Raw genomic sequence first — 20,413 nt, 5'->3', positions numbered from 1 at the left:
TCAAGCGGTAGTCACCTGGAATGCATTTCAATTAACAGGTGTGACTTGTAAAAGTTCATTTGTGGAATTTCTTTCCTTCTTAATGTGTTTGAGCAATCAGTTGTGTTGTGACAAGGTAGGGGTGATATACAGAATATGGTATTTTACCAAATAGGGCTAAGTCCATATTATGGCAAGAACAGCTCAAACAAGCAAAGAGAAACGACAGTCCATCGTTACTTTAAGACATGAAGGTCAGTCAAAAGTTCTTGACATTTTCCGAATTAAAGTTTCTTCAAGTGCAGTCACAAAAATCATCAAAGGCACACTTAACAAGCATGGCTAATAGAGCATTCTGCAGCGATATGCCATCCTATCTGGTTTGCGCATAGTGGGACAATCATTTTTTTATACATTTTTTATCAATATTGCACACAGTGATTCCATGCATTTTTAATTAATTTGTAAAAATGTCTAAAAATATAATTCCACTTTGGCATTATGGGGTAAATCTCAATTTAACCCATTTTTTAAATTCAGTGTAACACAACAAAATGTGTAAGAAATCATGAGGTGTGAATACTTTATGAAGACACTAAGTACCATGTAAATATGTAGGTATTAGGGACACTTGCTGGAAAGTGGGATCTTAATATCTACTTACTAATGTAAGAATTTTGTATGGTTAGGAAATAATTTTGGATATGAAAATTGCAACAATCTCTCTGGCTCTGATTTTTAAAAAGAAAATCAGAAAATCAAATATTCGGTGTACAAATATTGTTGGTTTTGCCTTATCATTGTGCATTGCAAGGTCTAAACAAAACAGAAACATTAAAGATGTGTTTAAAAGTTTAAAATAATGAATACAGTGGGCTTAAACATGGATACTATGTTTAAGTGATGCCACTTACCTTTATTTACAAGTACAACTTTAACTCTCTCCTTTGTAAGAGAAGCATTTATGTGACTGTGATTTCTGCGAATGACTTCAGGTTCTGTCAAAAAAAGACCATACAATCCACATCAGAATCTTTCAAGTCTTAGGATGAAAATCAAGGTACAGAAAATGTGTCAATTTCTATTAAACCTGTTATCTCAAAGTTGATTTATGTATTAATTCAAATACAATCTAACAATGGCTTCACTTCCCAAAGTATGAAAACATTCAATGTAAAAAAGAACAATGAAAAAAAATGGGGGACGTTACTACCTTTGATTCCAATGTTTGGTCGTGCTTTCCCCAGTGGTGCAACAAGTTCTAAACAAATAAAACAATTTAGTATACTTTATTAATCGCAGTAAATGAACAACTCCAATATCTTAGCTTTGCTTTACCTTTCTTTACTGGTGTTGACTTGAAATTCTCTTCTATAGGAACTTCAGGTATTAAAAAACAAAAACGAATCAAGAAGGAATCACATTTTTATGACAAAAAAGACAACTATAAGGCAGAAAGTTAAATTAAATTCATTTCAAAAATCTTCAAGTTATGGAACTAAATAAAATTTGGAAAGGTAATTGAATAAAAACATTTTGGACTGTTTGAATTGGAATGTATTATATTTAGAATTGTATTAGGATCCCAGTTATATATATCATGTACCAGTCAAAAGTTTGGACACACCTACTCATTCAAATGTTTTTCTTTATTTTTACTATTTTCTACATTGCAAAATATTAGTGAAGAAATCAAATGGTTATTATGAAATAACAAACATGGAATCATGCAGTAACCAAGAAAGTGTTAAACAAATCAAAATATATTTGAGATTTGAGATTCTTCAAAGTAGCCACCTTTTACCTTGATGATAGCTTTGCACACTCTTGGCATTCTCTCAACCAGCTTCATGAGGTAGTCACCTGGAATGCATTTCAATTAACAGTTGTGCCTTGTTAAAAGTTCATTTGTGAAATGTCTTTCCTTCTTAATGCGTTTGAGCCAATCCGTTGTGCTGTGACAAGGTAGGGCTATCTTCTGTATACCACCCTTATCTGGTAAAAGACCAAGTCCATATTAAGAACAAAACAAAAAAATATTTAACCTTTATTTAACTAGGCAAGTCAATGAAGAACTAATTAATATTTAAAAATAACGGCCTACCCTAACCCGGACAAATTGTGCACCGCCCTATGGGACTCCAAATCACAGCTGGTTGTGATACAGCTTGGAATCAAACCAATGTCTGTAGAGACACCTCTAGCACTGAAATGCAGTGCCTTAGATCACTGCGCCACTCGTGAGCCCAAATAAACAGTCCATCATTTCTTAAAGACATGAAGGTCAGTCAATCCGGAAAATTTCAAGAACTTTTAAAGTTTCTTCAAGAGCAGTAGCAAAAACCATCCATCGCTATGATGAAACTGGCTCTCATGAGGACCGCCACAAGAAAGGAATACCCAGAGTTACCTCTGCTGCAGAGGATAAGTTCGTTAGAGTTAACTGCACATCAGAAATTGCAGCCCAAATAATTACGTCACAGAGTTCAAGTAACAGGCTTGAACATCAACATCAACTGTTCATAGGAAAACTGCGTGAATCAAGCCTTCATGGTCGAATTGCTCGAAATAAACCACTACTAAAGGACGCCGATAATAATAAGAGACTTGCTTGGGCCAAGAAACATGAGCAAAGGACATTAGACCGGTGAATATCTGTCCTTTGGTCTGATGAGTCCAAATTTAAGATTTTTTCTTCTAAGAAACGGCGGATATTACTAGCCTGTTCAACCTCTCTCATGTATCATTTGAGATACCCAAAGATTGGAAAGCTGCCGCGGTCATCCCCCTCTTCAAAGGGGGAGACACTCTAGACCAAAACTGTTATAGATCTACTGTATATCCATCCTGCCCTGCTTTTCTAAAATCTTCGAAAGCCAAGTTAATAACAAACAGAACCCGATCATTTCGAATCCCACCGTAACTTCTCCACTATGCAATCTGGTTTCCGAGCTAGTCATGGGTGCACCTCAGCCACGCTCAAAGTCCTAAACGATATCATAACCGCCATTGATAAAAGACAATACAGTGCAGCCGTCTTCATCGAACTGTCCAATTCTTTTGACTCTATCAATCACCGCATTCTTATCGACATAACACTCCTTCCGTGGCCTCCAACTGATTTTAAATGCTAGTAAAACTATATGCATGCTCTTCAACCAATTGTTGCCCGCACCCGCCCGTCTGACTAGCATCACTGGACGGACGGTTCTGACTTGGTCCGACTGTAAACGCTCCTTCCAGACTCGCATCTCCAATTCAAAATTAAATCTAAAATCGTCTTCCTATTTTGTAAAAAAGCCTCCTTCACTCATAATGCCAAACATACCCTCGTAAAACTGACTGTCCTACCGATCCTTGACTTCGGCGAAGTCATTTACAAAATAGACTCCAACACTCTACTCAGCAAACTGGATCCGCCAAACCCACTGTCTCCAGGTCATCTATAAGTCTTTGCCAGGTAAAGCCCTGCCTTATCTCAGCTCACTGGTCACCATAGCAACACCCACCGTAGCACGCGCACCAGCAGGTATATTTCACTGGTCATCCCCGCCTATCCTTCCAGTTCTCTGCTGCCAATGACTGGAACGAATTGCAAAAAGCTGCACTGAAGCTGGAGTCTTATATCTCCCTCTCTAACTTTAAGCATCAGCTGTCAGAGCAGCTTACCGATCACTGTACCTGTACACAGCCAATCTGTAAATAGCCTTCGTACATCAGCTGATATCTCAAAGTGCTGTACAGAAACCCAGCCTAAAACCCCAAACAGCAAGCAATGCAGGTGTAGAAGCACGGTGGCTAGGAAAAACTCCCTGTACTCCCTGTTCACCCACGACTGTGTGGCCAAGCACGCCTCCAACTCAATCATCAAGTTCGCAGACGACACTACAGTGCTAGGCTTGATTATCAACAATGATAAGACAACCTACAGGGAGGAGGTGAGGATAGGGTAGGAGTGTAGGAGTGTGGTGGGAGAGTGGTGTCAGGAAAATAACCTCTCACTTAATGTCAGCAAAACAAAAGAGATTATTTTGGACTTCAGGAAACAGCAAAGGGAGCACACCCCTATCCACATTGACAGGACATTGATGGGACAGCAGTGGAGAAAGTGGAAAGTTTTAAGTTCCTCGGTGTAAATATCACCAACAAACTGTAACATACACAGACAGTGTAGTGAAGAAGGCTCAACAGCCCATCTTCAACCTCAGGAAGCAGAAAAAATGTGTCTACCGAAAACCCTCACTAACTTTTACAGGTGCACAATTGAGAGCATAATTTCGGGCTGTATCGTCGCCTGGTACAGCAACTGCACCACCAACAACCGCAGAGCTCTCCAGAGTGTGGTGCAGTCTGCACAACGCATCACCGGGGGCAAACTACCTGCCCTCCGGGACACCTACAACACACGATGTCACAGGAAGGCAGAAAATATAATCAAGGAGAATAATCACCCGAGCCACTAGCTGTTCACCCTGCTTCCATCCAGAATGCGAGGTCAGTACAGGTGGATCAGATCTGGGACAGAGAGATTGAAAAACAGCTTCTATCGCAAGGTCATCAGATTGTTAAACAGCCACCACTTGCACAGAGGCGGCTGCCTACCTACAGACTTGATATCATTGGCCACTTAAATAAATGGAACACTAGTCACTTAATAATGCCACTTTAAGAATGTTTACATATCTCGCATTCCTCATCTCAAATGTATATACTGTATCCTTCACTATCTATTCTTTACTATCTATTGCATCTTAGCCGCTCAGTCATTGCTCATCCATATATGTTATACTTATATATTCGCATCCCATTCCTTTAGTAGATATTGTGTTATAGTTTTTGTTGTGGAATTGTTAGATATTACCTGTTAGATACTGCTGCACAGTCGGATCGAGAAGCATTTTGCTACACTCGCAACATCTGCTAACCATGTGTATGTCACCATTAACAGTTGATTTGATTTGATTTGAGAATGCCAAGAGTGTGCAAAACTGTCATCAAAGCAAAGGCTGCCTACTTTGAAGAATCAAAAATAGTTTTTGATTTGTTTAACACGTTTCTGGTTACTCCATGATTCCATGTGTTATTTCAAAGTTTTGATGTCTTCCCTATTATTGTACAATGTAGAAAATAGTAAAAATAAAGAAAAACCCTGGAATGTGTAGGTGTGTCCAAAAGTTTGACTGTAAACTGTATGGATGTTCATTAAGCAAAACACTTCATACTATTTCATAATACTATAAGTCCCATATGGCTGCGTTGATACAGTGTGGTAGTGGTTGTGCGTTTGACTCCCACGGTAGAATTGGAATTCCCAGTTGTAACGGCTGTTTGAAGAAGAGGACCAAAGTGCAGCGTGGTATCTGTTCATGATTTTTAATAAAACTGAACACTAGAACACAAGACACAGACACACAAAACAGAAAATAACTACCCACAAGACGCAGGTGGGAAAAGTATGGTTCTCAATCAGAGACCACGATAGACAGCTGCCTCTGATTGAGAACCACACCCGTCCAAACACACAGAAATAGAAAACATAGAACACAAAAACATAGAATGCCCACCCCAACTCACACCCTGACCAAACCAAAATAGAGACATAAAAAGGATCTCTAAGGTCAGGGTGTGACAGTACCCCGCCCCCAAAGGTGCGGACTCAAATAGGGGAGGGTCTGCGTGGGACTCTATCCGCTGGTGCGGAACGTGGACCCCGCTCCACCTTAGGCTTGGCCCACTTAGGTGGCGCCTCTGGAGCGGGGACCCTTGCCGCCGACCCCGGACTGGAGACACTCGCCGCGGGCCCCGGACAGGAGGGCGACTCCGGCAGCTCTGGACAGGAGGGCGACTCCGGCAGCGCCGGACAGGAGGGTGACTCCGGCAGCGCCGGACAGGAGGGCGACTCCGGCAGCTCCGGACAGGAGGGCGACTCTGGAGGGAGGAGACGCAGAGACAGCCTGGTGTGTGGGGCTGCCACAGGACCCACCAGGCTGTGCAGACCTACAGGAGGCCTGGTGCGTGGATGAGGCACTGGATGAACCGGGCTGTGGGGGAGCACTGGAGCTCTGGTGCGCAGCCTTGGCACCACTCCTCCAGGCTGAAAGCCCACTTTGGCCCGGCCCCTCCAGAGTGCAGGCACAGGTCAAACCGGGCTGTGGGGAGCACTGGAGATCTGGTGCTTACGACTCGCACCTCTCCCTTAGGCTCAATGCCCACTTTCGCCCGACACGAGCGGAGCGCAGGCATAGGGCGAATTGAACCCTCCTCCTAGCGCCCCGGAGACACAGTACACAGAGCCGGCGCAGGATACCCTGGGCGGAAACGGCGCACCGGAGACCAAACGCGCTGAGCTTGCACACTCCGCCCTGGCTGGATGCCCACTCTCGCATGGCATTTGCGGGGGGCTGGCATGTAGCACTGGAGACATCTTGAGCTTCACCGCATAACACGGTTCCTGACCAGTACCACGTTGCTTCCGGTAAGCACGGGGAGTTGGCTCAGGTCTCTCGCCTGACTCCACCATTCTCCCCGTGTGCCCCCTCCCAAAAAAGTGTTTTGGAGATGCCTCTTGTGCCTACTGCGCTGCCTTGCCTCATATCGCCGCGTCTCCGCTTTAGCTGCCTCCAGTTCTTCTTGCGTGCGGCGATATTCCCCAGCCTGTCTCCAGGGTCCCTGTCTGTCCAATATCTCCGCGGTATGTGTTCATGATTTTTAATAAAACTGAACACTAGAACAAAAAATAACAAAGCGGAAACAAACGAAACAGTTCTGTCTGGTGCAGACACACAAAACAGAAAATAACTACCCACAAGACACAGGTAGGAAAAGGCTACCTAAGTATAGTTCTCAATCAGAGACCATGATAGACAGCTGCCTCTGATTGAGAACCACACCCAGCCAAACACACAGAAATAGAAAACATAGAACACAAACACATAGAATGCCCACCCCAACTCACGCCCTGACCAAACCAAAATAGAGACATAAAAAGGATCTCTAAGGTCCGGGTGTGACAACAGTTAATGGAATTAATGCACTTAGTACAAAATTGACTAAACCAAAGTGAGGCTATAAATGGTTTTAGGACATATTCTTGTAAAAATAACACTTAATCTATTAAAAGCAATAAAATATGGTCAAAGTATTTTTCATAGCAAATACTAAACCACCTCCCACTAAGGCCACAAATATTGTTGGAAATTAGATGGATTTTACAACCATACCTTCCTTTATGATGACGGATCTGGTCTATTTTTTCAGATTCTATAAAACATATACTCAGTTATCAAAGAGGTTAGATTAAGGTTTACTGTCTGAAACCCCCAGATGGAGTAAAAGGACAACATAATACAATGTAGAGTGACTTTCGAAAGTATATTCACCCCCTTGGCATTTTTCCTACTTTGTTGCCTAACAACCTGGAATCAAAATGTATTTTGGGGTTTTTGGTGGTTTGTATCGTTTGATTTACACAACATGTCAACCACTTTGAAGATGCTAAATCTTTTTTATTGTGAAACAAACAAGAAATAAGACCAAAAAAAAACAGAAAACTTGAGCGTGCATAACTATTCAACCCCCAAAGTCAATACTTTGTAGGGCCACCTTTTGCAGCAATTACAGCTGCAAGACTCTTTGGGTATGTCTATATAAGCTTGGCACATCTAGCCACTGGGATTTTTGCCAATGATTCAAGGCAAAACAACTCCTGCTCCTACAAGTTGGATGGGTTCTGCTGGTTTACAGCAATCTTTAAGCCATATCACAGATTCTCAATTGAATTGAGGTCTGGGCTTTGACTAGGCCATTCTAAGACATTTAAATGGTTCCCCTTAAACCACTCAAGTGTTGCTTTAGTAGTACGCGTAGGGTCATTGTCCTGCTGGAAGGTGGACCTCCGTCCCAGTCTCAAATCTCTGGGAGACTGAAACAGGTTTCCCTCAAGAATTTCCCTGTATTTGCCGTCATCCATCATTCTTTCAATTCTGAACAGTTTCCCAGCCCTGACGATGAAAAACATCACCCACAGCATGCTGCTGCCACCACCATGCTTCACTGTGGGGATGATGATCTAGGGGTGATGAGAGGTGTTGGGTTTGTGCCAGATAATGTTTTCCTTGATGGCCAAAAAGCTACATTTTAGTCTCATCTGACTAGAGTACCTTCTTTCGTATGTTTGGGGAGTCTCCCACATGCCTTTTGGTAAACGCCAAAAGCTTTTGATATTTTTTTTCATATGGCTGTTTCCTGGCCACCCTTCCGTAAAGCTCTCTGTGGAGTGTACGCTTAAAGTGGTCCTATGGACAGATACTCCAATCTCTGCTGTGGAGATTTGCAGCTCCTTCAGGGTTATCTATGGTCTCTTTGTTGTCCCAGATTAATGCCTCTCTTTGCAGGATTGTTGTGGTGCCATATTCTTTCCAGTTTTTGATAATGGATTTAATGGTACTCCACGGGATGTTTAAAGTTTCGTATATTTTTTCATAACCCGTAATCTGTACTTCTCCACAACTTTGTCCCTGACCTGTTCGGAGAGCTCCTTGGTCTCCATGGTGCCCCTTGCTTAGTGGTGTTGCAGACTCTGGGGCCTTTCAGAACAGGTGTAGGTATACTGTGTTCATGTGACAGATCATGTGACACTTAGATTGCACACAGGTGGACGTTATTTAACAAATTATGTGACTTCTAAAGGTAATTGGTTGGACTAGATCTTATTTAGGGGCTTCATAGCAAAGGGGGTGGATACATGCATGCACCACTTTCCCGTTTTTTACTTCACCAAATGTGGACTATTTTGTATATGTCCATTACTTGAAATCCAAATTAACATCCATTTAAATTACAGGTTGTAATGAAACAAATTAGGAAAAACGCCAATGGGAATTAATACTTTTGCAAGGCACTGTATATCTCTCTTGACATGAGCTGCTTTTGTTTTCTCTTTTGAACATTCAGGTTCTTGAGAATGGAGGACAAGAATAATGTTAGACAATATGTGCCAGTTTGATGTCTCTAGTACACTTGGGGTTGTTTAGTTAATTTAGCCCTAGTAGCTGAATCCAGCTCTTTCTACAGAAATAACATGTTTAGATGATTTTTAAATATTAGGAAGAATACATTATATTTAAAACAACATTGGTTGCACAGGATGATTTCACAGGAGGCAGGCCATATCTTTGACCACCCTGTTCTACTCAGTCTAAAAACTACTGTAGTGAAGTACAGTAATACACCAGTACCTTTCTTTGAAGGTGTTGGTTTGGACTTTTCTTTGCCAACTTCAGCCTCTGAATAAAATAAAAACATTTAAGTTGAAAGACTGGCAGGGCAAATTAAAGCATAATAGCACAAATGTACTAATTCATAGTAAATACATACTGTATTTTAGATGTAAAACCAATTTAAAAAACATTGCTTCAATACCTTCCTCAGCTAGTGCTGGTTTTGCCTTGTCTTTTACAGTTTTCACTTTCTTTGCAGGAACTGGTCTCGTCTTTTCTTTAACAACATCAGCATCTATTTCAAATGTTGATAAGGACATACATGCAGTATAAGATTATTTAATTGGAGTATTGTATAATCTGATATTTAAAATACAATAAATGATTCTATAGTATAAGTATGTTCTTAAATGTAATAAAATGCTTCTCAAGCCTGCACTAACAAGAAACAAACATTATTGCAATATAACATTCGTGTGCAGAGAGAAAATACATATTTATATTGAAATTAGATCATTTGTAAGGGTTGTTTTCACCTCAATCTTTATATTACATTTACAAAATATGTAATTTAACAGATACTCTTATCCAGAACTATTTACAGTAGTGGGTCCATTTCCATTTTCTCTGACTTTAGATTTGTCAAATTTAGAACAGACTAAAAATAATTATAAACAATGAAAGTAACAAAACTATGCAGTGAATAAAATAAAATCAAACGCAAACAAATGTTACATACTAAACACATTCTTACCTTTCTTTGCAGGGGCTAATTTGACCTTTTCTTTAATAACTGCAGCATCCGAATCAAATGTAACGTAATTGTGTTTCTCTATGAATATAGCAGGAGGATTTTTTTTCTCTGAGATTATGTACTGTCTGTAATATTATATTGGTGGTGTTAAAAATCAATACATTCTGTTACCTTCATTTGAAGGAGTTACTTTGGCTTATTCTTTGGAAACTTCAGCTTCTAAGTTCACGTACAACAGTCCATACAATAACAACTTATTGAATGTTTTATAAATAGCATGAAATGGACACATAGGCTGCCTACTTATTATTTGAATAAGTGGAAAATGAACAATTCAAAAATAATTTCATACCTTTCTTTTCTGGAGTTAATTTGGCCTTTTCTTTTGCTTCAGCATCTAAATCAGAAAAACACATTTCATGAAGTATACCTTCTATCATACAAAACAGTCTTACCTGATTCAGACTATCAGGCCAAGCCAAACTGAACTTTGCTCGTTTAGATATTTTCTTTTCACATTGTCCTTTCCAGCACAATTCCAGCAGCTATGCTTGATGAGTATCTAGGCCAGCCCAGTATACTGTAGGCTGGCTTGGCTCAGTAATGTGAAAATGGGTTCTGTGGTACACAAATAATACTTTGCACCTTTCTTTGATGTAGCTGCTTTGGTCTGTTCTTTGGGAACTTCACTGTCTAATACAAGCATTGGACAAGACACAACATGAATCTCAATAATTACGCCATTATACATTTTGAAGCCAGAAAAAATATCCTATCTGTACCTTCTTTTGAAGGCTCTGGTTTGGCTTGTTCCTTAGTTTCCTTGGACTCTAATCAAACAAGAATGATAACATATACAGCAAAGGTTCAAACTGCAATTGATTCAAACCCAAACTGAGTATTTGGTTAAGAGAGAAATGAAGCACACTCTGTGGAAGACGTCTATTTAGAGTAAGACTAGCGTTTTTTGTTTCAAGTCTAAAGAAAAAAGTTATCCATACCTTTCTTTGATGAAGCTGCTTTGGCGTTTTCATTGTGAATTTCAGCTTCTAAAACAATCATTGGAGAAGACACTAAATTAATCTAAAGAATTGAGCCATTTCTTTATTTCTTTGCAAGAGCTGGTTTGGTCTTCTCACTGCTAAATTCAGCTTCAGTAAAATAGTGACTTTCAGCCTCTATCAAGCACTATCAAATTACATATTAACCACAGATTTGAAAAAGATTTGTACCTTTCTTTGCAGGGGCTGATTTCACCTTTTCTTTAATAACTGCAGCATCTATGTCAAATATTGATACAAACATACATGCAGTATATATGCTTATTTCATTGGATTATTGTATAATCTGATATATATTATACACTAAATTATTGTACAGAATAGATATGTTCTTAAATGTAATATACTGCTTATCAAACAATACACATTATTGCAAAATAACATTGGTGTGCAAAGAGAAAATACATATTTACATTTAAATGAAATCATTTGTTATGGCTGTCTGTTCACCTCAATATTTATTTTACATTTACAATTGTTGTCATTTAACAGACACTCTTATCCAGAACTATTTACAGTAGTGAGTGCATTTTCAATTGCTAACTCTGAATTTAGATTTGTCAAATTTGGAAGAGATTATAAACATCTATAAACAATGAAAGTAACAAAAAATATGCTGTGAATTTAAATAAATACAATGCAAACAAATGTTATAACAAATTCCTAATGACATACTAACCACATTCTTACCTTTCTTTGCAGGGGCTGATTTGACCTTTTCTTTAATAACTGCAGCATCTGAATCAAAAGCAACAGAATTGTGTTTCTCTATGAATATAGCAGGATACATTTTTTTCTCCGCAATTATGTACTGGGCGGCAGGGTAGCCTAGTGGTTAGAGCGTTGGACTAGGAACCGGAAGATTGCAAGTTCAAAACCCCCAAGCTGACAAGGTACAAATCTGTCTTTCTGCCCCTGAACAGGTAGTTAACCCACTGTTCCTAGGCTGTCATTGAAAATAAGAATTTGTTCTTAACTGACTTGCCTGGTTAAATAAATGTATAAAAAAAATATATATATATTATATTTGTGGTGATAAAAATCAATACATTCTGTTACCTTCATTTGAAGGAGTTACTTTGGCTTTTTCTTTGGAAACTTCAGCTTCTAAGTTCAAGTACAACAGTCCTTACAATAATAACTTATTGAATGTTTTATAAATAGCATAAAATGGATACATAGGCTGCTTACTTATTATTTGAATAAGTGGAAAATGAACAATTCAAAAATAATTTCATACCTTTCTTTTCTGGAGTTAATTTGGCCTTTTCTTTTGCTTCAGCATCTAAATCAGAAAAACACATTTCATGAAGTATACCTTCTATCATACAAAACAGTCTTACCTGATTCAGACTATCAGGCCAAGCCAAACTGAACTTTGCTCGTTTAGATATTTTCTTTTCACATTGTCCTTTCCAGCACAATTCCAGCAGCTATGCTTGATGAGTATCTAGGCCAGCCCAGTATACTGTAGGCTGGCTTGGCTCAGTAATGTGAAAATGGGTTCTGTGGTACACAAAGAATACTTTGCACCTTTCTTTGATGTAGCTGCTTTGGTCTGTTCTTTGGGAACTTCACTGTCTAATACAAGCATTGGACAAGACACAACATGAATCTCAATAATTACGCCATTATACATTTTGAAGCCAGAAAAAATATCCTATCTGTACCTTCTTTTGAAGGCTCTTGTTTGGCTTGTTCCTTAGTTTCCTTGGACTCTAATCAAACAAGAATGATAACATATACAGCAAAGGTTCAAACTGCAATTGATTCAAACCCAAACTGAGTATTTGGTTAAGAGAGAAATGAAGCACACTCTGTGGAAGACGTCTATTTAGAGTAAGACTAGCGTTTTTTGTTTCAAGTCTAAAGAAAAAGTTATCCATACCTTTCTTTGATGAAGCTGCTTTGGCGTTTTCATTGTGAATTTCAGCTTCTAAAACAATCATTGGAGAAGACACTAAATTAATCTAAAGAATTGAGCCATTTCTTTATTTCTTTGCAAGAGCTGGTTTGGTCTTCTCACTGCTAAATTCAGCTTCAGTAAAATAGTGACTTTCAGCCTCTATCAAGCACTATCAAATTACATATTAACCACAGATTTGAAAACATTTTTACCTTTCTTTGCAGGGGCTGATTTCACCTTTTCTTTAATAACTGCAGCATCTATGTCAAATATTGATACAAACATACATGCAGTATATATGCTTATTTCATTGGATTATTGTATAATCTGATATATATTATACACTAAATTATTGTACAGAATACATATGTTCTTAAATGTAATATACTGCTTATCAAACAATACACATTATTGCAAAATAACATTTGTGTGCAAAGAGAAAATACATATTTACATTTAAATGAAATCATTTGTTATGACTGTCTGTTCACCTCAATATTTATTTTACATTTACAATTGTTGTCATTTAACAGACACTCTTATCCAGAACTATTTACAGTAGTGAGTGCATTTTCAATTGCTAACTCTGAATTTAGATTTGTCAAATTTGGAAGAGATTATAAACATCTATAAACAATGAAAGTAACAAAAAATTTGCTGTGAATTTAAATAAATACAATGCAAACAAATGTTATAACAAATTTCTAAAGACATACTAAACACATTCTTACCTTTCTTTGCAGGGGCTGATTTGACCTTTTCTTTAATAACTGCAGCATCTGAATCAAAAGCAACAGAATTGTGTTTCTCTATGAATATAGCAGGATACATTTTTTTCTCCGCAATTATGTACTGGGCGGCAGGGTAGCCTAGTGGTTAGAGTGTTGGACTAGTAACTGGAAGATTGCAAGTTCAAAACCCCTGAGCTGACAAGGTGCAAATCTGTCGTTCTGCCCCTGAACAGGTAGTTAACCCACTGTTCCTAGGCTGTCATTGAAAATAAGAATTTGTTCTTAACTGACTTGCCTGGTTAAATAAATGCATAAAAAATATATATATTTGTGGTGATAAAAATCAATACATTCTGTTACCTTCATTTGAAGGAGTTACTTTGGCTTTTTCTTTGGAAACTTCAGCTTCTATGTTCAAGTACAACAGTCCTTACAATAATAACTTATTGAATGTTTTATAAATACCATAAAATGGATACATAGGCTGCTTACTTATTATTTGAATAAGTGGAAAATGAACAATTCAAAAATAATTTCATACCTTTATTTTCTGGAGTTAATTTGGCCTTTTCTTTTGCTTCAGCATCTAAATCAGAAAAACACATTTCATGAAGTATACCTTCTATCATACAAAACAGTCTTACCTGATTCAGACTATCAGGCCAAGCCAAACTGAACTTTGCTCGTTTAGATATTTTCTTTTCACATTGCCCTTTCCAGCACAATTCCAGCAGCTATGCTTGATGAGTATCTAGGCCAGCCCAGTATACTGTAGGCTGGCTTGGCTCAGTAATGTGAAAATGGGTTCTGTGGTACACAAAGAATACTTTGCACCTTTCTTTGATGTAGCTGCTTTGGTCTGTTCTTTGGGAACTTCACTGTCTAATACAAGCATTGGACAAGACACAACATGAATCTCAATAATTACGCCATTATACATTTTGAAGCCAGAAAAAATATCCTATCTGTACCTTCTTTTGAAGGCTCTTGTTTGGCTTGTTCCTTAGTTTCCTTGGACTCTAATCAAACAAGAATGATAACATATACAGCAAAGGTTCAAACTGCAATTGATTCAAACCCAAACTGAGTATTTGGTTAAGAGAGAAATGAAGCACACTCTGTGGAAGACGTCTATTTAGAGTAAGACTAGCGTTTTTTGTTTCAAGTCTAAAGAAAAAAGTTATCCATACCTTTCTTTGATGAAGCTGCTTTGGCGTTTTCATTGTGAATTTCAGCTTCTAAAACAATCATTGGAGAAGACACTAAATTAATCTAAAGAATTGAGCCATTTCTTTATTTCTTTGCAAGAGCTGGTTTGGTCTTCTCACTGCTAAATTCAGCTTCAGTAAAATAGTGACTTTCAGCCTCTATCAAGCACTATCAAATTACATATTAACCACAGATTTGAAAACATTTTTACCTTTCTTTGCAGGGGCTGATTTCACCTTTTCTTTAATAACTGCAGCATCTATGTCAAATATTGATACAAACATACATGCAGTATATATGCTTATTTCATTGGATTATTGTATAATCTGATATATATTATACACTAAATTATTGTACAGAATACATATGTTCTTAAATGTAATATACTGCTTATCAAACAATACACATTATTGCAAAATAACATTTGTGTGCAAAGAGAAAATACATATTTACATTTAAATGAAATCATTTGTTATGACTGTCTGTTCACCTCAATATTTATTTTACATTTACAATTGTTGTCATTTAACAGACACTCTTATCCAGAACTATTTACAGTAGTGAGTGCATTTTCAATTGCTAACTCTGAATTTAGATTTGTCAAATTTGGAAGAGATTATAAACATCTATAAACAATGAAAGTAACAAAAAATTTGCTGTGAATTTAAATAAATACAATGCAAACAAATGTTATAACAAATTTCTAAAGACATACTAAACACATTCTTACCTTTCTTTGCAGGGGCTGATTTGACCTTTTCTTTAATAACTGCAGCATCTGAATCAAAAGCAACAGAATTGTGTTTCTCTATGAATATAGCAGGATACATTTTTTTCTCCGCAATTATGTACTGGGCGGCAGGGTAGCCTAGTGGTTAGAGTGTTGGACTAGTAACTGGAAGATTGCAAGTTCAAAACCCCTGAGCTGACAAGGTGCAAATCTGTCGTTCTGCCCCTGAACAGGTAGTTAACCCACTGTTCCTAGGCTGTCATTGAAAATAAGAATTTGTTCTTAACTGACTTGCCTGGTTAAATAAATGCATAAAAAATATATATATTTGTGGTGATAAAAATCAATACATTCTGTTACCTTCATTTGAAGGAGTTACTTTGGCTTTTTCTTTGGAAACTTCAGCTTCTATGTTCAAGTACAACAGTCCTTACAATAATAACTTATTGAATGTTTTATAAATACCATAAAATGGATACATAGGCTGCTTACTTATTATTTGAATAAGTGGAAAATGAACAATTCAAAAATAATTTCATACCTTTATTTTCTGGAGTTAATTTGGCCTTTTCTTTTGCTTCAGCATCTAAATCAGAAAAACACATTTCATGAAGTATACCTTCTATCATACAAAACAGTCTTACCTGATTCAGACTATCAGGCCAAGCCAAACTGAACTTTGCTCGTTTAGATATTTTCTTTTCACATTGCCCTTTCCAGCACAATTCCAGCAGCTATGCTTGATGAGTATCTAGGCCAGCCCAGTATACTGTAGGCTGGCTTGGCTCAGTAATGTGAAAATGGGTTCTGTGGTACACAAAGAATACTTTGCACCTTTCTTTGATGTAGCTGCTTTGGTCTGTTCTTTGGGAACTTCACTGTCTAATACAAGCATTGGACAAGACACAACATGAATCTCAATAATTACGCCATTATACATTTTGAAGCCAGAAAAAATATCCTATCTGTACCTTCTTTTGAAGGCTCTGGTTTGGCTTGTTCCTTAGTTTCCTTGGACTCTAATCAAACAAGAATGATAACATATACAGCAAAGGTTCAAACTGCAATTGATTCAAACCCAAACTGAGTATTTGGTTAAGAGAGAAATGAAGCACACTCTGTGGAAGACGTCTATTTAGAGTAAGACTAGCGTTTTTTGTTTCAAGTCTAAAGAAAAAGTTATCCATACCTTTCTTTGATGAAGCTGCTTTGGCGTTTTCATTGTGAATTTCAGCTTCTAAAACAATCATTGGAGAAGACACTAAATTAATCTAAAGAATTGAGCCATTTCTTTATTTCTTTGCAAGAGCTGGTTTGGTCTTCTCACTGCTAAATTCAGCTTCAGTAAAATAGTGACTTTCAGCCTCTATCAAGCACTATCAAATTACATATTAACCACAGATTTGAAAACATTTTTACCTTTCTTTGCAGGGGCTGATTTCACCTTTTCTTTAATAACTGCAGCATCTATGTCAAATATTGATACAAACATACATGCAGTATATATGCTTATTTCATTGGATTATTGTATAATCTGATATATATTATACACTAAATTATTGTACAGAATACATATGTTCTTAAATGTAATATACTGCTTATCAAACAATACACATTATTGCAAAATAACATTTGTGTGCAAAGAGAAAATACATATTTACATTTAAATGAAATCATTTGTTATGACTGTCTGTTCACCTCAATATTTATTTTACATTTACAATTGTTGTCATTTAACAGACACTCTTATCCAGAACTATTTACAGTAGTGAGTGCATTTTCAATTGCTAACTCTGAATTTAGATTTGTCAAATTTGGAAGAGATTATAAACATCTATAAACAATGAAAGTAACAAAAAATATGCTGTGAATTTAAATAAATACAATGCAAACAAATGTTATAACAAATTCCTAATGACATACTAACCACATTCTTACCTTTCTTTGCAGGGGCTGATTTGACCTTTTCTTTAATAACTGCAGCATCTGAATCAAAAGCAACAGAATTGTGTTTCTCTATGAATATAGCAGGATACATTTTTTTCTCCGCAATTATGTACTGGGCGGCAGGGTAGCCTAGTGGTTAGAGTGTTGGACTAGTAACTGGAAGATTGCAAGTTCAAAACCCCTGAGCTGACAAGGTGCAAATCTGTCGTTCTGCCCCTGAACAGGTAGTTAACCCACTGTTCCTAGGCTGTCATTGAAAATAAGAATTTGTTCTTAACTGACTTGCCTGGTTAAATAAATGCATAAAAAAATATATATATTTGTGGTGATAAAAATCAATACATTCTGTTACCTTCATTTGAAGGAGTTACTTTGGCTTTTTCTTTGGAAACTTCAGCTTCTATGTTCAAGTACAACAGTCCTTACAATAATAACTTATTGAATGTTTTATAAATACCATAAAATGGATACATAGGCTGCTTACTTATTATTTGAATAAGTGGAAAATGAACAATTCAAAAATAATTTCATACCTTTATTTTCTGGAGTTAATTTGGCCTTTTCTTTTGCTTCAGCATCTAAATCAGAAAAACACATTTCATGAAGTATACCTTCTATCATACAAAACAGTCTTACCTGATTCAGACTATCAGGCCAAGCCAAACTGAACTTTGCTCGTTTAGATATTTTCTTTTCACATTGCCCTTTCCAGCACAATTCCAGCAGCTATGCTTGATGAGTATCTAGGCCAGCCCAGTATACTGTAGGCTGGCTTGGCTCAGTAATGTGAAAATGGGTTCTGTGGTACACAAAGAATACTTTGCACCTTTCTTTGATGTAGCTGCTTTGGTCTGTTCTTTGGGAACTTCACTGTCTAATACAAGCATTGGACAAGACACAACATGAATCTCAATAATTACGCCATTATACATTTTGAAGCCAGAAAAATATCCTATCTGTACCTTCTTTTGAAGGCTCTTGTTTGGCTTGTTCCTTAGTTTCCTTGGACTCTAATCAAACAAGAATGATAACATATACAGCAAAGGTTCAAACTGCAATTGATTCAAACCCAAACTGAGTATTTGGTTAAGAGAGAAATGAAGCACACTCTGTGGAAGACGTCTATTTAGAGTAAGACTAGCGTTTTTTGTTTCAAGTCTAAAGAAAAAAGTTATCCATACCTTTCTTTGATGAAGCTGCTTTGGCGTTTTCATTGTGAATTTCAGCTTCTAAAACAATCATTGGAGAAGACACTAAATTAATCTAAAGAATTGAGCCATTTCTTTATTTCTTTGCAAGAGCTGGTTTGGTCTTCTCACTGCTAAATTCAGCTTCAGTAAAATAGTGACTTTCAGCCTCCTATCAAGCACTATCAAATTACATATTAACCACAGATTTGAAAACATTTTTACCTTTCTTTGCAGGGGCTGATTTCACCTTTTCTTTAATAACTGCAGCATCTATGTCAAATATTGATACAAACATACATGCAGTATATATGCTTATTTCATTGGATTATTGTATAATCTGATATATATTATACACTAAATTATTGTACAGAATAGATATGTTCTTAAATGTAATATACTGCTTATCAAACAATACACATTATTGCAAAATAACATTTGTGTGCAAAGAGAAAATACATATTTACATTTAAATGAAATCATTTGTTATGACTGTCTGTTCACCTCAATATTTATTTTACATTTACAATTGTTGTCATTTAACAGACACTCTTATCCAGAACTATTTACAGTAGTGAGTGCATTTTCAATTGCTAACTCTGAATTTAGATTTGTCAAATTTGGAAGAGATTATAAACATCTATAAACAATGAAAGTAACAAAAAATTTGCTGTGAATTTAAATAAATACAATGCAAACAAATGTTATAACAAATTTCTAAAGACATACTAAACACATTCTTACCTTTCTTTGCAGGGGCTGATTTGACCTTTTCTTTAATAACTGCAGCATCTGAATCAAAAGCAACAGAATTGTGTTTCTCTATGAATATAGCAGGATACATTTTTTTCTCCGCAATTATGTACTGGGCGGCAGGGTAGCCTAGTGGTTAGAGTGTTGGACTAGTAACCGGAAGATTGCAAGTTCAAAACCCCCGAGCTGACAAGGTGCAAATCTGTCGTTCTGCCCCTGAACAGGTTGTTAAACCCACTGTTCCTAGGCTGTCATTGAAAATAAGAATTTGTTCTTAACTGGTTAAATAAATGCATAAAAAATATATATATTTGTGGTGATAAAAATCAATACATTCTGTTACCTTCATTTGAAGGAGTTACTTTGGCTTTTTCTTTGGAAACTTCAGCTTCTAAGTTCAAGTACAACAGTCCTTACAATAATAACTTATTGAATGTTTTATAAATACCATAAAATGGATACATAGGCTGCTTACTTATTATTTGAATAAGTGGAAAATGAACAATTCAAAAATAATTTCATACCTTTATTTTCTGGAGTTAATTTGGCCTTTTCTTTTGCTTCAGCATCTAAATCAGAAAAACACATTTCATGAAGTATACCTTCTATCATACAAAACAGTCTTACCTGATTCAGACTATCAGGCCAAGCCAAACTGAACTGTGCTCGTTTAGATATTTTCTTTTCACATTGTCCTTTCCAGCACAATTCCAGCAGCTATGGTTGATGAGTATCTAGGCCAGCCCAGTATACTGTAGGCTGGCTTGACTCAGTAATGTGAAAATGGGTTCTGTGGTACACAAAGAATACTTTGCACCTTTCTTTGATGTAGCTGCTTTGGTCTGTTCTTTGGGAACTTCACTCTCTAATACAAGCATTGGACAAGACACAATATGAATCTCAATAATTACGCCATTATACATTTTGAAGCCAGAAAA

The 20,413-nt window shown here is 37.0% G+C and overlaps 1 protein-coding gene across 45 annotated transcripts in view; it reads right to left on the bottom strand.

Moving 5' to 3' along the window:
* si:ch211-266g18.10 (nucleolar protein dao-5) overlaps positions 1 to 20,413 on the bottom strand; it is a 157,221-nt gene that overhangs the window by 45,762 nt on the left and 91,046 nt on the right. For 24 of the 45 annotated variants that reach the window (XM_065012940.1, XM_065012936.1, XM_065012916.1 and 21 more), the window contains 36 exons: positions 20,000 to 20,044; positions 19,819 to 19,866; positions 19,467 to 19,514; positions 18,948 to 18,995; positions 18,717 to 18,764; positions 18,498 to 18,545; positions 18,069 to 18,113; positions 17,888 to 17,935; positions 17,527 to 17,574; positions 17,008 to 17,055; positions 16,778 to 16,825; positions 16,560 to 16,607; positions 16,130 to 16,174; positions 15,949 to 15,996; positions 15,589 to 15,636; positions 15,070 to 15,117; positions 14,840 to 14,887; positions 14,621 to 14,668; positions 14,191 to 14,235; positions 14,010 to 14,057; positions 13,650 to 13,697; positions 13,131 to 13,178; positions 12,901 to 12,948; positions 12,683 to 12,730; positions 12,253 to 12,297; positions 12,072 to 12,119; positions 11,703 to 11,750; positions 11,184 to 11,231; positions 10,953 to 11,000; positions 10,734 to 10,781; positions 10,304 to 10,348; positions 9,400 to 9,492; positions 9,216 to 9,263; positions 1,318 to 1,359; positions 1,193 to 1,240; positions 894 to 977 (listed from right to left, as the gene is read on the bottom strand). In XM_065012940.1, the coding sequence (XP_064869012.1) occupies positions 894 to 977; positions 1,193 to 1,240; positions 1,318 to 1,359; positions 9,216 to 9,263; positions 9,400 to 9,492; positions 10,304 to 10,348; positions 10,734 to 10,781; positions 10,953 to 11,000; positions 11,184 to 11,231; positions 11,703 to 11,750; positions 12,072 to 12,119; positions 12,253 to 12,297; positions 12,683 to 12,730; positions 12,901 to 12,948; positions 13,131 to 13,178; positions 13,650 to 13,697; positions 14,010 to 14,057; positions 14,191 to 14,235; positions 14,621 to 14,668; positions 14,840 to 14,887; positions 15,070 to 15,117; positions 15,589 to 15,636; positions 15,949 to 15,996; positions 16,130 to 16,174; positions 16,560 to 16,607; positions 16,778 to 16,825; positions 17,008 to 17,055; positions 17,527 to 17,574; positions 17,888 to 17,935; positions 18,069 to 18,113; positions 18,498 to 18,545; positions 18,717 to 18,764; positions 18,948 to 18,995; positions 19,467 to 19,514; positions 19,819 to 19,866; positions 20,000 to 20,044 (1,785 nt within the window). The remainder of the gene's footprint in view (positions 1 to 893; positions 978 to 1,192; positions 1,241 to 1,317; positions 1,360 to 9,215; positions 9,264 to 9,399; positions 9,493 to 10,303; positions 10,349 to 10,733; positions 10,782 to 10,952; positions 11,001 to 11,183; positions 11,232 to 11,702; positions 11,751 to 12,071; positions 12,120 to 12,252; positions 12,298 to 12,682; positions 12,731 to 12,900; positions 12,949 to 13,130; positions 13,179 to 13,649; positions 13,698 to 14,009; positions 14,058 to 14,190; positions 14,236 to 14,620; positions 14,669 to 14,839; positions 14,888 to 15,069; positions 15,118 to 15,588; positions 15,637 to 15,948; positions 15,997 to 16,129; positions 16,175 to 16,559; positions 16,608 to 16,777; positions 16,826 to 17,007; positions 17,056 to 17,526; positions 17,575 to 17,887; positions 17,936 to 18,068; positions 18,114 to 18,497; positions 18,546 to 18,716; positions 18,765 to 18,947; positions 18,996 to 19,466; positions 19,515 to 19,818; positions 19,867 to 19,999; positions 20,045 to 20,413) is intronic. The other 21 variants (XM_065012915.1, XM_065012914.1, XM_065012913.1 and 18 more) reach the window with 21 other exon arrangements.

This window comes from Oncorhynchus nerka, linkage group LG28 (genome assembly GCF_034236695.1).
Source record: "Oncorhynchus nerka isolate Pitt River linkage group LG28, Oner_Uvic_2.0, whole genome shotgun sequence".
NCBI lineage: Eukaryota > Metazoa > Chordata > Actinopteri > Salmoniformes > Salmonidae > Oncorhynchus > Oncorhynchus nerka.
This window is presented reverse-complemented; position numbering and strand designations above follow the sequence as displayed.